Source organism: Ptychodera flava, chromosome 13 (assembly GCF_041260155.1).
Source record: "Ptychodera flava strain L36383 chromosome 13, AS_Pfla_20210202, whole genome shotgun sequence".
Classification (NCBI taxonomy): Eukaryota; Metazoa; Hemichordata; class Enteropneusta; family Ptychoderidae; genus Ptychodera; species Ptychodera flava.
This window is the reverse complement of record NC_091940.1, coordinates 36112558-36126891: the sequence shown is the minus strand read 5'-3', so window position 1 is coordinate 36126891 and position 14334 is coordinate 36112558. Positions and strand designations below refer to the sequence as shown.

General features: G+C 37.4%; 2 protein-coding genes across 2 annotated transcripts; one reads left to right on the top strand and one right to left on the bottom strand.

Moving 5' to 3' along the window:
* Positions 1-1755: 1755 nt before the first annotated feature.
* LOC139148308 (charged multivesicular body protein 1a-like) lies at positions 1756-11515 on the top strand. The gene is made up of 8 exons (XM_070719677.1): positions 1756-1951; positions 4801-4820; positions 5487-5564; positions 5877-6023; positions 6791-6859; positions 7383-7442; positions 8365-8555; positions 9278-11515. Exons 1-8 carry the CDS (start codon positions 1936-1938, stop codon positions 9297-9299), a joined length of 603 nt encoding a protein of 200 aa, XP_070575778.1. The 5' UTR covers positions 1756-1935; the 3' UTR covers positions 9300-11515.
* Positions 11516-12390: 875 nt separating this feature from the next.
* On the bottom strand, positions 12391-13594 carry LOC139148773 (testis-specific serine/threonine-protein kinase 4-like). Its single transcript, XM_070720227.1, has one exon. The coding sequence runs from the start codon at positions 13555-13557 to the stop codon at positions 12610-12612; it is 948 nt and encodes a 315-aa protein (XP_070576328.1). The 5' UTR covers positions 13558-13594; the 3' UTR covers positions 12391-12609.
* Positions 13595-14334: the final 740 nt, after the last annotated feature.

Below are 14334 nucleotides of genomic sequence, written 5' to 3'. Positions count from 1 at the left end.
GTATCAGTTATATTACATCAGGCGACAGTGCGCCATTTGGAATGGATGAGAGTTCATTCCATCCATACCAAAATCCTGTTTAAGCAGTGCTAAAATGGGCTCCTAAACCAGCAGAGAGGGTTAATCCGGAAACCAATAAAGGGGAGGGTATTTAGCTTGTCAAGTGCTACATGGAGCGAATTTTACCAAAATGAAATGTAAACCCAACTGCGGTTGGTGTTAAGGTATAAAGATGAAACCTGATCGCTGTATCAATCAGAAGATGAAATACATATATTACTTCAGGGCAAAGACAAACTTACTAAGGTAGAACGTGCCTTTGGGACATATTCAGACTCAAATTCTACAATTCTTTTCTGCTCCACCACTTGTGGGTGTTCATTTTAAAGCTATAGGAGAAACAAACTTTAACCGTCTTGTTTTTTGAAAAACCAAAATTTAGTTCCCCCAGGCATAGAGTTAACACAGGGACATTGGCCATTTTTGAATTTCAAATATTGCAAAATGTTGAATAATTTGTTTCGCTAGTTCCAAACTTTGAACGCTGACCCCCTGATTTTTATTTTTGATTTGGTAAGAGAACAGTTGAGTTTCATGGAGGAAAGTTTGAGCAGTGTCTTCACTTTCTATGTTGACTACCTTAATGTCATTCAATAGTGCAAACCCAAATTTAATGATATGAATACACAAAACATATTACATGTAATACATGTGATGAATACTAAAATGATAGACTTTACTTCTAGATAAATATATACAAAAATGTATGAACATCAGAGATGAGACATCGATATTCCCCTGTACATATATGGTGTGACTTTCCAACAATTGTTTTGCATTCTGAGTTTGGTTTCCCTATTTGATTTGCCATTTTTCTCTACTCGCCTGAACAAATACATTTACCATGGTGTCTCTACTTCAGTGTTTATGCATCACCACTGACCCATGGTACTCAGAGTGAGACAAGTGCAGTGTTAAGATAATAAAGATAACTGCCAAGATCAGCAAAACATCTTAAAACTTCCAATGTTCACCCTGTTACTGGGGACACAGGTTCTCAAAGAACCTTTCTTATTGTATTTATCAATGTAAAGTACTACCACTCTTGCCTAGACCTTAGACTCCGCTTGCCTCCGTGACCCCTGGGTCGGAGGCACGGACGCAAGTTGTCTAGGGTCTAGGCAACCACCATTCTGGATAAAGAGTTTCATCGGGTCAAATATTAAATGATAGTGTCCTTGTAGCGTTCTGATGACATCTACATATACGTTTGAAACAACCATAACACAAGTTATGTTTGTTAAATTTTATTTGTCAACAACAACAACAACAACAACAACACCACGACTATATAAACATAAACAACAATACAATCAACAATAACAACAACCACATTTCTGGGTCCCCCCGTGGGCAGTCAGGATGGGCAAGAACAGAGTCCCTCTATAGAGGGACTGTGGCACAGAATTATTGCCTGTCATCTGTTTTGCTGATCGAATGAACTGATGAAGGCAAAAAGGGTGTTCACATTATGTGCTAATAGCAACGGGCCAAAAACAACTGGCCAGTTTTATTTTTCCATGAACGTACCTACGTCCAAGGTTTTTTTACTCAACTTCTGCCATCTCAAGCAAGCGTGGGATGGATTCAGGACACGGACACTAGCGTTGTTGCCGTTGATTTGCGCCCTCGTCCGTCTTCCGATGACAAATTTTCTCGTGACCTAACTTATAACGCATGCGCAAGCAAATCCTTACAGTGAAGTGTCACCCAACAAATCAACCCGGAACAGAAAACATACTGATCAGAAGAATCATCCACCGCCACACAACTGTTACCAGTCTCTCGAGCTATACATTTCTTGAAACAGACATTAGCTCCAGTTTTCATTCTTGACGAACAGAAGAGTTACCGGTGTCAAAGAAACCGTCAACCATGTCAAAAATAGAAGGTACGTGTTATCTTCGTGATCACTGTACTACTGGTCGTCTGAAAATGGTACGTCGCCAGGTCAGGCAATAAGGACAGTGTCATGAAACTGAAAGCAAACTTTCAGACGATCTAATCAACATAAGATGTACTGGGGTGGTATTTGCTGCTTACTTTGTTACGATAGACGTGTTTTTTTCTCGATAACATAATGTGGCGGGGCTTACAAGAGCAATATCTCATGTCATCACTGGCGGACCATGGACAACCCATACATAAGTACCCCTTGTTTTGAATTGCATACTACTAGTCATAGTAATGAGCAATATTAGTGTTTATAAGATTGAATGGCAATTAGGATGGTCGACATTAAATCATCACATCACAGTAGAGTAATGCACGTTTAGAAGAGACTTAATTTTGTTCTTTCAAATCCTGGCCAAACTTCGAGCTCAGATTTTCAGACAGAAAGTTTAATCACTTCTGAGCTAATTTGATAGACTTGGTTCAAGTCTGTGATTTGTGAATGTTTGAGTGGAGTGAACGCAATGATTTGTATTTGCTTTCATGTGAAACGCGCGCGTGAGTGGACGCGATGAGTAGGGTGAACGCGCTATACAGCGGAGTTTCACCCGGAATCACAGACTTGGCTTTCTTGCAGGGTTTGCGTTGCTATAAATTATTCATGAGATGACGTTTTCTTTACTCATATATTATTCATAAGATGACATCACTAAATTTTACACATTGGGAGGAGTTACCAATTGCCCCAAACGAGACGTGCATAAAACTCACATGGCGTTGTTGACAAAATGTCGAGTGCGATCACTCCCACAAAAGTCAGCACGACCTCTGTTCTATCACGAAAACGCGTGAAAATATGTGTTGTTTGTGGGGCCCATGTTACAAAATGCGAAAATCGTGGCCGGTTATTCAAGGATGGAAAAAGACACCGTCCTTACAGTTGGAGCCTGTTCTCTTACGTGCCCGAAGCGATGGAAATCAAAACAATGTGAAGCGACTTCGTATGTCAGTGATTTTCCGCTGCCGGTTGGTGTGCAGACGAACACATCTTTTCCCTCAATGTAACTCTCAACAAGCTTTCTTTGGTAATCTCGCATGATTAGCGGTGGTCGACCGATCAGTGTAAAACGCGGTGGATGTACGAACTTGATGCTATTATTCGCCCAGATATAAAACGTACTCGATGTCCAGCTTTGCACGGAGATGACAACAAACTTTTTAATACATGCAGAGGTTATGAGCAAGCGTTCTTCTTATTGGCCAGAATAACGGCGGGGGCTGTCAATCATTTTGTATTTGCTCTACGTCACTGTTACACAGTCCGTCTCACCGCCTGTACTTGCAAGAAGTCCAAGTCGGTGAATCCGGCAGAAACTAACTCACTACTGCGCAGACTCAAACGTGACGCATTCAATCGCTGGGAAAACCTGGCGTGAGCTGCCAAATTCCGGATAGGTTTGTCCGAAATAGGAGAGACACAAAAGAAACTATTATAAATGATTTTATTTTTTAAAATTCACCGACTTGAACCAAGTCTACTAATTTGAATGAAGTGAATCTGAAAACTTTTCAGTGTTATACATTTTCTTTCCCTTCTCTCTTTCTTTCTGAGCCAATGTCATTATTGTGAACACGGCTAATAAATAAATGAAATAAATATATATCTGTTTAATCATCATGTGTTAGGGCAAGCACTCAGGTATGAGTACTATGACTCATATCATGTACGGTATTGACTATTTTTAGTTCAAGCACAGAGGTAGAAATGAGTTTTTCTTCTACCTCCATGGTTTGAATGACCAACGAATTAAACATTGTTCATCATAACAATATGTGGTCTTGTAATCGTTTCCATGCCTTTTACAGCACCAATCTTTTTTTTTTCTTTTCCAACATCAGTAAATGTAAACTGAGCAAACAGGGTTTGGTTTATTATGGTTATATTATGTATTAATACTGCTTTTTGTTGGCCAGTGATATCATTTGAACCAAAGTCTGCTAATGTGGAATATGTTACTAGCAACCCTCAGATTATCTCTGAACAGCAGGGAAAGTTATGATTGGTATGTGGTGATGCAATGCAGGTCCAATGAACACAACTACTCCCTGTTCACCAATGAAACATGAAATACTTTTCAAAATTGGTACACAAACCATGCCAAAGTTCTCAAACAACTGGAATCATTCGAGCTGTAGCAGTACTTGTAGCCACATTTTATTGAAGGATAACTTCCTGTAGAGTTTTGAAAAACTGCTTGGTACCACCGTACAAGCAGCTTTCCTCAGGAGTTGAGGTAATTCAGATCTGCATCACCATGTAGATAGTCATTTTGCTTACAGTCGTAGTGATTTGATTGTGAGTGAGTAAAAGCATTTACGAAATAATTTTCTTTTTGTTCAAAACCAATTAAAGGGACAAAGTCGGCCATTTTTCATGAATTTTATTTGATGCAAGATACTACTTATATTGTTTGACATGTTGAAAGATACTGAATAAATGGGTGACCATGCATATATTCGACCCCGGCTTTAGTCAAATGAAACTATGGCAAAAATGAATTAATGGTCATGACCATTAATTCATTTTCACCATGGTTTCATGTAGCGTGTCTAAAACTGGGGTCAAATATATGCATGGTCACCAATTTATTCAGTATCTTTCAACATGTCAAACAATATAAGTAGTATCAAACAAAATTCATAAAAATGGCCGACTTTGTCCCTTTAACAGAAAATTAAATGGACAAAAATAAAAAACAAATTTGTATACACCAAAAATTAATTGGTTTTTTTTTTTCTTCTTCTCTTCCCTTTCACCCTGAATTCTTAATCCTGAATAAAAACCAGATACTCTGTTCCAGTTGAGGGTAAGTAGAAGAGCGCAAGTGTTTTACAAAATCGCCACTGTGTTTTTGTGAAAGGCAGTACCAGGTAACATTACCAGGATGCCCAAATCACATTTTTTGGGGTTCCCTATAGTTTATCAATGCTATCATTATTTCTAATATCAGGGGTATTAAATATGATCTACGTTCCCAAACCTAAGTAAAAAACACTGCACTAGCCTGTACATTGTATGATTTTCAATCAGTGTCCATGCTATGTCCATGTTATGTTTTCCATCTATGTACCTAGGATGTCTGCCTTGTTGTAGAATTCCTATCCAGCCATTTGTCATCCAAATTTGTCAATGGTTTAGCTTTGTACTCTGCTACAGAATAGGTGAAGAATCTTGTATGCCACAGCTTATACTTGTTGCTTACATCTTCCCAAAAAATGCCATGTGTTTTCCTGTTGGGTTCCATCAAATGCCAAGTTTGGCGATGGTTTATTGTAGTAGGCATGTTACTTAGTAAATAGCAATTGCAATGAAATCTAAGATCTACTGCAAGTTTTTTGAACAAGAATAAATATGATCCTGTTGATCACTTTCCTGATCTTGAGACATTTTCTGTGGTTCATTTGCTGCCCTTAGATTTGATAAGTTGACAGGCATTGTGTATGATAACTAAAATATTTCACTTTTTTATCAGTTTACAACAAAGCAGCTTCAGAGACTGGCAACAAAGGCAGAAAAAGATCAAAAGAAGGAAACCGCAAAAGTTAAAAAGGTTTGTAATGCTTCCAAATATCTGGTTGGTCTGAAATAGCAAACAATTATTTTCTTCTCTTCTGAATTTTAATAAGGCTAGAGTTATTGCACCTATTGCACCCACCTGCAGATAAGAAAGACTGGTTTTCAACTTTTTGATATTGGAAAATCATGTTCTGCATTCTTGCATCACTTTGCTTTCCATGTAAACATGGATATAATAGTTGGACCCATTATTTTGTTTCCTTTGAAATATTCTCATGAGATAGGAAACATCAAATGATGGTCAATGCTATATGCTATGTGTGTCTCTTGTCCCAACATTATGTAGGCTTTGCAGCAAAAGAATGTGGAAGGTGCCAAGATATACGCAGAGAATGCCATCAGAAAGAAAAGTGAAAGTCTAAATTATCTACGATTAGCATCAAGGGTGGATGCAGTGTCATCAAAAGTGCAAACAGCATTGACAATGAAACAGGTAAATAACTAAGCTTGGATCAGTTACCTTTAACCTGACCCTTTCGTGAAACTTAGTGACATGTAGTCATGCCACATGAGGTCAGAATGGAACCAAGGATCAGTCAACAACTGTTTTTAAAGCCAAACGGGCAATCACAACACTTGATTTGGTTGTATATTCCATTTTGGTAACATTTGTTTCTGCAGTACAATAAAATGGTCATGAAAGTGTAACAGTAGCAGATCAAAGAGAAACAACATAAAAACTAATTATGAAATGACAGAGAAAGTTTGTAGGATATTTGTTCAGTAATCACATCAATGATATGTCATTCAGATTGATGTATTAAAATGAAGATGAGACAGTAAATTTGTAATGTGTATTTTGGATATTGATTTTCCATGGCATTGTGTAAAAATGTATTCTGATAATAGTTCATTAATTCTCATCTTCTGATTTGTCATTCCCTATGATGCAGACATTATTGTGCTGATAAGGAATACCATTTATTTCTTGAAATTGCATGGCAAAAGAGTTATGACAATACGAGGAAATAAGATTTTTGTGTTAGAAATGGGCTTCCACAGCAGTAATTCTTACGGCACACAGTAAGAATGTTACACATCTAAACCAACCACCATTATGCTCTGTCCCACAGGACAACTCACTTTTACATAACCACATATACAGAAGATGTGCAGTCAAAGGTCAAAGTTTGTATCAGTGGTTTTGTCAACATTATTGTTTGCATAGACTTACATATCTATTCACTTTCACTATTGCAGGTAACAAAGGACATGGGTCATGTTGTGAAAGGCCTTGACAAAGCCATGGCTTCCATGGACCTGCAAAAGGTAATTCCATTGACTTTGGGTCTTGTTGAATTACATATTTGTCATTAACATACATCATTTACAGATGGGTAGATCAATAGCAATTCTCACATCTGTACTCACTTGGCTCGGTGATTATTTCCTGCCAAATATGCTAATTTTCACCCCAGAAGTCTAATATCAGAAACCAAATACCCTCAACTTGCCGATTATAAGTTACCTCTACCTCTAAATGAGTGTTAAAAGTGCAAGATCTCTGCATCGGTACCCAGTGTTTTATCCATCAGTTGATATTTACAAAGAAACTAGTTTTTAGGGATCAAGTATTTGCATCGAAATCATACTGGGCATTTTCAAGTCACCAATCGGTATTGCATGAGTATATTTTGAGTGTGACTACTTTCTTGTGCTGAAGGAAGCCTGGATATGAAGAGTCTTATCAACAAAATTCAGCCACAGTAAGGTATTACGTAGCTGTCAGCTGATGGTAATGTTTTAAATTGTATAGCTTTTATTCAAACAGTGTCATTGTTATCTTATTCAGGTTTCAGCAGTCATGGAAAAATTCGAGAAGCAGTTTGAAGATTTGGATGTTCATACTAGTGTGAGTATAGCTGTCGTGTACATCAACAGTCCCTCTACAGAGAGACTGGTACATTGTAGTTGAGACTGAATGACGGCCTTATGTTGCTTACATAATACATTGGTAATGACAATCACAGAAATAAAATTGGTGGGTTGATATAGGTTTCATTTTAATCAATTCTGACAAGAGAAGGCAAGCTACTTTCGTTGATATGATGTACATTTTGCTTTGCAACTCTGCTCTTTTCAGGAGAGAAATTGTTAAAGATTGAGTCAAAGAAAATTTCTGTTGATTTAGAGCAGCATTTTGACAGTTGATGACAGAGCATGTGACATAAGATTAAAGCAGTGTAAAATAATGTAAAAAGATGGGGACTTTGTCCCCAAAATGAACCACTTTTGAGACCATTTCCTGTATCAACCAATAATGCTTTGTTTTGCTGTTTATAAAGTGTGTCAGGTCACCATCAGTTCAAGTAGGTTGAAATCAACAAAGCATAACATGTACCATACAATTGTCATTTCGATAAACTTGATGTGCCCAGTGTATAATGTATATGGTTAACTTTATAAGTTGAAGATGCCAAAATACACTGACAGTCACAAACAGTATCAGTGATGTGTCTTGCTATTAGAGACATTTAGAAAACATCATTTTCCTGACTTGACCTGATTGCCTCTGTCAAAGGTCATCTTTTTGATTCAATCTTCCACCGACTTTACTGTAACCCCTTCACCACAAATGGTATTGTCCAATACCATTGTTTTCAATTGTGAAGCTGAACCATTATAAATGGGGAGAAAGAGACTACATCTCAGACAGAAACTCAGTCATGTGTGGTTAGATTTCCCCATCGGATGTTCTGTACTATTGTCATATATTTATTTCATGTAAACCATGCCCAGCTGTCTTTCATTTGTCTGTTGTTTTGCAATAACAGGTATTGGAAGATTCCATGGGAACTGCAACAACTCTAACCACACCAACAGATCAGGTCGATGACCTCATAAAACAGGTAGCTGAAGAGAATGGCTTGGAAGTAATGACACAATTGAATGATGTACAGGTACCCACAGGTGGGCTCTCTGCCTCGGCAAGAACTCAAAATGAAGAGGAGGCATTATCAAGAAGGTAAGTTTGTCTCTTTCATTTTATAACAAACCTGTTTTCAAAAAATATCAACATCATACATACTAAAACAGATTAAATTTTTATCATATAAAATATCATATAAAATATGCTCAAATATGAAGGATTTGCTTATATTGTGGTACAGATAAAAATCTTTTCAGTGAGGTGTCCCAGATTTTTTCTATTCCATTTTGTTTCAGCACAATAAGGTGTGAAAGTAACAACTCTGGGTTTTTGAATAAATTACCGGGTTTCGTTCACTTCAGCAAGAATTTCTCTTGTTCTATCAATTTTACCGAAAATCTGAGACACCGTTTTTTCCCCAGACTACTCAATTGTTGATTTCTGTTAAAAGATCTCAAGTCGCCATAGTCCTGTAACACCTAATTTTTTTTAAGGTAAAAAAACTCAAAAACACATATTTTTGAGAGAAATGGTCACAAACACTGTGATTTCGGAAAATAAACATATTTTTCATAATGTTGAGATATAGGGCTAACAGAAAATATATAATGTGTGGGGTCTAAAAGTGAAATTTATTGAGAAAAAGTGAGTTCAAAATAAGTATCATCTAACGTGTGTCTCTACCTTAAAGAGTTCATTGGCAATATAGATCATGTGTCTCATTCTGTTTATTGTTATCATAATTTGGTTTGTTGTATGATTTCGTCAAATAAAATTTAATAAAGATTAGATGTTTTCTACTCTATTTCTATTGACAGGTTGCAAGCCTTGAGAAATTAAGATGTGAAAAGTTTGTATATATGTCAATTACGTTGATCCACATGAAGGAAGATGAATGGCATTACAAACAGCCTCTGAATGTTGACCTTGCCAAAATATGATGTGATGCATGGTGATTATGTCTGACACTGAACACCAACAAAAATGTGATCATTTACTGAAGGGATAGACTAAATATGAACAGCTTCATTCGAGATAAAAATCCCTTTCTTTGGATTTTTTTTACACTAGATCTTCAGTCAGTGGTCTGAAGTGATTCAAAGTATGCTTGTATTCTGTGTAAATACGTAATATCAACAATAATCGGCAAATTTTATTTAATGGCCAGCATTTCATGTAAACATTGTGTAAATGATGTCTGTGAAATTTAAATGTATCTTTTATATAATGCCTAGAGTTTAGAAAGTAGACCTTTTGTGTTGAAAATCACTTCCAAAACTTTATCATTGATAGTTGTTTTGCGTCTTTATTGGATGTAATGTAAGGAGAGAGAGAGATTGATTTTAGTGTAACAAAATGAAACATGCACTGATCACTGTGAAATTACTACAGTGACTGGAATCTTAATGCATCTTCCAGCCGTGCACTCCCCCCCCCCCCCCCCCCCAAAAAAAAAAAAAATAAAATAAAATAAAATAATTGTTTCAACTTGCATCATTTTAAGAGAGGTGAAACTTGAAGAATTACTGGTAAGATACTGTTCCAAATCTGATGTTGCATGAAAAGAAACCACCCGGAGTAATCAAACATCTCACAATACTTGTGAATCAGTGAATCACTAATCACTGTACTCCTTTGTAAAGGTAAACATTTCAAAGTGATAGTTCATGGTTTGTTCCATTGTAACACATAGGTCTGTGCTTTCTATGAAGTCTGCTGTATCAAGGGAACTACACAGATACATACCATCAAGTCTTATAAGACAGAGTTCAGGACTCTCTTATTTACAAAATCACTCTCATAAATAGAGCTGTACGGAGTATTCTTGTCTGGCAATCAGGTGCTTTTTCCATGAAACTTATTATTATTTCAGTAACCAAGGTTTTTAACTTGATTAGGTAGCCATTCACGGAATGACCACAATTATGTATCTTGTAAAACTGTTCATTTACCTTTCAGAGAATTTCATTTCCACATACTCTTTCTTTATGTAGATTTTTCATGTCTGCCGCTGATGAAGAACATTTTGATTATAAGCAACTGCTACAACCATGGTCGACTTTTAAGTTTTTGCAGACAGTAGAGGTTGAATGTCAGTTTTGTAAATGTTAACACTTTCTTTTATCCAAATGTATGGAAGTTGTCATAGCCAGTCAGAGTGTTGCATGTTAGGGATTAGTCAGCCATTTGTATTACCATGGAGGTAATAGACTGGTGATGTTACACAGAAATCTCACAAAGGAAATCATCTCGTATAGTTTCAACTGGTCTCCCATTGCCATCATTTCAGACATAAATAGAATTGTCATTTGAATTTTCTGGGAAGTATGCTGACCTGCAACTTTCAAACATACAGCTTCCGTATTAAAGTCCAACCAGACCACCAATAAATATAAAAAAATTGCATCAAAGCTATAGAAGTTAGCTCAGAAACCTTGTTCAAATATTCATGATCATCTCTGATAATCTTCTGGTTTCAAATTTTCAATGCAAAAGAACAGTCATATACAACTAAAAACAAGTTAACCAGTATAGCTTTGACGCAATCTGTTTTCTGTACTGATCTGGTGATTTAGAATTTTTCACAAAATATGTGGAAATGTTGAAAACTCCATTTTCAAGATACACACCTCATGAATGTGTCAACGTCATTCATGTTATTTGTGCATCTTTGAGATTAATTCACAACAATCGATCAAAGTGTAGTCAAATCAAATTTCTTTTCAAGGTTTGACTCCTGGGTTGAATTTAGACTATAAAACTCCACCACTTTTACCTCCATGACAATGGAAGCTACCAAATGAGGTGGTTTGAAATTTCACAACTACTGTGAAGCACATGTGCATATCCTAATCATTTTGTTTCAGCAGTTCTGAAAAGGAACCATGTAATATTAAACAAAACAGTCCGGAATGCTTGTATTTAAATACTTTCTTTCAAAGCTTTCAGTAATTTTTCAAAAGTTGGAGATACAAGGCATAAGTTGATAACCTTGCCTTTTCGTCATTTATATGTACATAGACTTTATCAATAAATATCCACTAATTACAATCAAATATGTCTTCCCACTCTGAACCCATTTACGTTACAGTCAACAATTTTGCGGTCAACATCATTGGCATTTAATTCTTTACTGCTAGACGTTGATATAGATGCATTGTTTTGAATATGAAGGTAGACCTTATGTCTGAGAAAATAGGGTGATTTCAAGGTATATACCGGTAACATGCACGCCAATCCCATCGAAATTGTTGCATGTGATGTGCGCCCCCTATCTGTATGCACTCGCAGAAATGACAAAGTATTCATATTGAAAACAAAAATATAGTTATGTGGCCGGTTATGTGGGTCGTATGCAGAAAACTAGTACCCGGGGCGGGGTATGGGGATGGTACTGTAAAGATGAAAACATTTACCAATTTGTACTCCAAAAGTACGACCCACTGAAGGAATTTTCTCAGGTTGATAAATTGGGGGATTGGGCTCGGGACGTTTCCGGTCTTTTGTATCCTATTGGTCCATGTTTAGGGGTGCACTGGGGTGGATGAAAAGTTTACCCATGTTTAAGGATTTTTTTGCTAAAAAGTGACTGATTCGGGCGGTACGTAAACGTGTTTACCTTTCCATGGGAATACCCCTCCCCAGGGGGCTGGTACACCTGTACTCGTGTTAGAGAGGTGGTTTTTCAAAGACAATATATACCCGAGCACCTACAGTTCCTCCAGACCGAAAAAAATATCGCCCATATTTCCATGGCTTATTCAAGTTAAAGTATTTCTGAAAGTTGATTTCAACAAAACATTGAACCGCCATAGTGTGAATACCACAAATTTCATGATGGTTCATCACAAAGGAACTATCAAAGGTATCGGAAAAATTGAACAGTATTGAACACATTCATTTATACTTCGATTTTATTCCGTTCTGCAAGTTTACCAATGTTACCGATCACTGTACAACTACTTGGGTTTATAGAGGAACTCGGAATAGTATCCGCCAACATCTTAATGACGTCTATCTTGATTAACAAATCCCTACATTATCTTCAACACAGAAGTAGCACATTATATATATATATGTCAATCTGTCAAAATAAATTTCCCAAAAGCAAAAACTTGAAATCGCCGGAATCTCGATTATTGCATCTTCACTACGCTGAAACTGTTTGGTTACTTTGCTGTGGTACAATAGGCTCGCCCTTTGGCGCGGTTCCCGTTACTTGGTCAACTTGGGAGACTGCTGATGGGTTAATTCCTGGGTTGCTCTGCTGTTGCAGCTGGGCGGCTCCAACTTTTGTACGTTTAAGTTTATAGTACTGCGACATACGAACGAACCACGGATCTTTATGAATCTCATGTATGTTGATGCGCTGCTTTGCAGGGCTGAGAATCCGACACACCAGGTTCTTGCACTCTTCGGAGATGGTTTTGTTGTTGGGAAACTGTACACGGGTCTGGACTTGCTGAATTAGTACTTTGTGGTTGGTATCATCGAAAGGAAGACGTCCAAATATCATGGTGAATAAAATGACACCCATGCTCCAAATGTCGCTAACGTGCGGATCGTATGGAATCCCACGCAAGATTTCTGGCGGAGCATACGCGTAACTCCCGCAGTAAGTTTCACTCAAAATGATCCTCCCTTCTCTTGGTTTCATGTTGCCCCTCGCAAAACCAAAGTCAGTAATTTTGAGATTATTGTGCTTGTTTAGTAAAAGATTTTCACATTTTAAATCCCGATGCACTACTCCCTGGGAATGACAATACTCAATTCCGTCAACTAACTGGTGGAACCATATTCCGGCCTGTGTTTCTGGTATCGCACCGTGCGCTTTGATATAGTCTAAGAGGTCACCGTTTTCCGCCATCTCCATGATCAGATACATTCTGCTCGTAGTCTCTATCGATTGAAGAAAGCAGATCAGATTGGGATGCTTCAAATGTTTTATAACTTCAATTTCTCTCGGTAAGAATTTTGCCAGGTAATCTTCCGGGGCCTTCCGTTTCGAAACAATTTTGATTGCAACTTTACATTTGTGTTTTGCCGAAACTGCCCATTTTACGGTAGCATAACTTCCATGTCCTAGCGTTTCGCCCATGGTAAATCCATGCACTTCCAGTACGGACGCGGGCTTTCCTCTCGTCCCGGTCGAAGAAGTGTCTTTCTCATCCTTCACCTTTTGCTCTTTCTCTTTTGCTTTTGTTGTCATCTTTCCATTGACTCGGCCAAAGGGAACTCCACTGCACCTGTCCCGAAACTTTCAGCACACGCCTAGTTTACGATACTGTTGTTCTCATCCATTGTTTTACTGTTGCCATTGTCGTGCCCCTTCGAATTTCTGTCAACGCGCTGAACGCGAAACTACGAGATGAGCGAATGGAATATTTTTTGATGTACAAGATGGGTTGCAGTCAGCACATTTCTTTGCACGACATCGCCAAGCTTATTAATATAATCTGAAAATTACATAAACTAATATAATAATCAATATATTTTGCATTCCTAGATTTTAAACTGTTTAAACATGAAACTTTTCTCGTCGATTTGACATGTGGACCATTTTGATGTGATATGCATTAGGCCTAACCTTCAAAAGAGTGATGTTGTTATATTAACTTATCGCAGGTGTGCAAATAATTCAATTAAAGAGAAAACAGCATGATTGACAAACCCAATCATGATTCTTTCACTAGAAAGGTGTAGAAGGATAACAAAATGTGCTTGGCTATCCGATACCCCTTGTATTTCCTCCATGCTGTCGGTGGAATGAGAAAAACATCGCCATGAAAAAGACTAATTCCGACATGTTTGTGCTGACATCGTGCTGACATCGTGTACTCTGGTTACTCACGAATTATCTATAAACACAGTCTGT

What these genes read in the sequence shown, in the direction of transcription:
- LOC139148308 (XM_070719677.1), top strand. An exon ending in ATACTCTGTTCCAGTTGAGG is followed by an intron (nt 4,821 to 5,486) that starts GTAAGTAGAAGA and finishes CTTTTTTATCAG; the next exon opens with TTTACAACAAAGCAGCTTCA. An exon ending in CAGCATTGACAATGAAACAG is followed by an intron (nt 6,024 to 6,790) that starts GTAAATAACTAA and finishes TCACTATTGCAG; the next exon opens with GTAACAAAGGACATGGGTCA.
- LOC139148773 (XM_070720227.1), bottom strand. Translation starts at nt 13,557, where the DNA reads ATGGGCGAAACGCTAGGACATGGAAGTTATGCTACCGTAAAATGGGCA.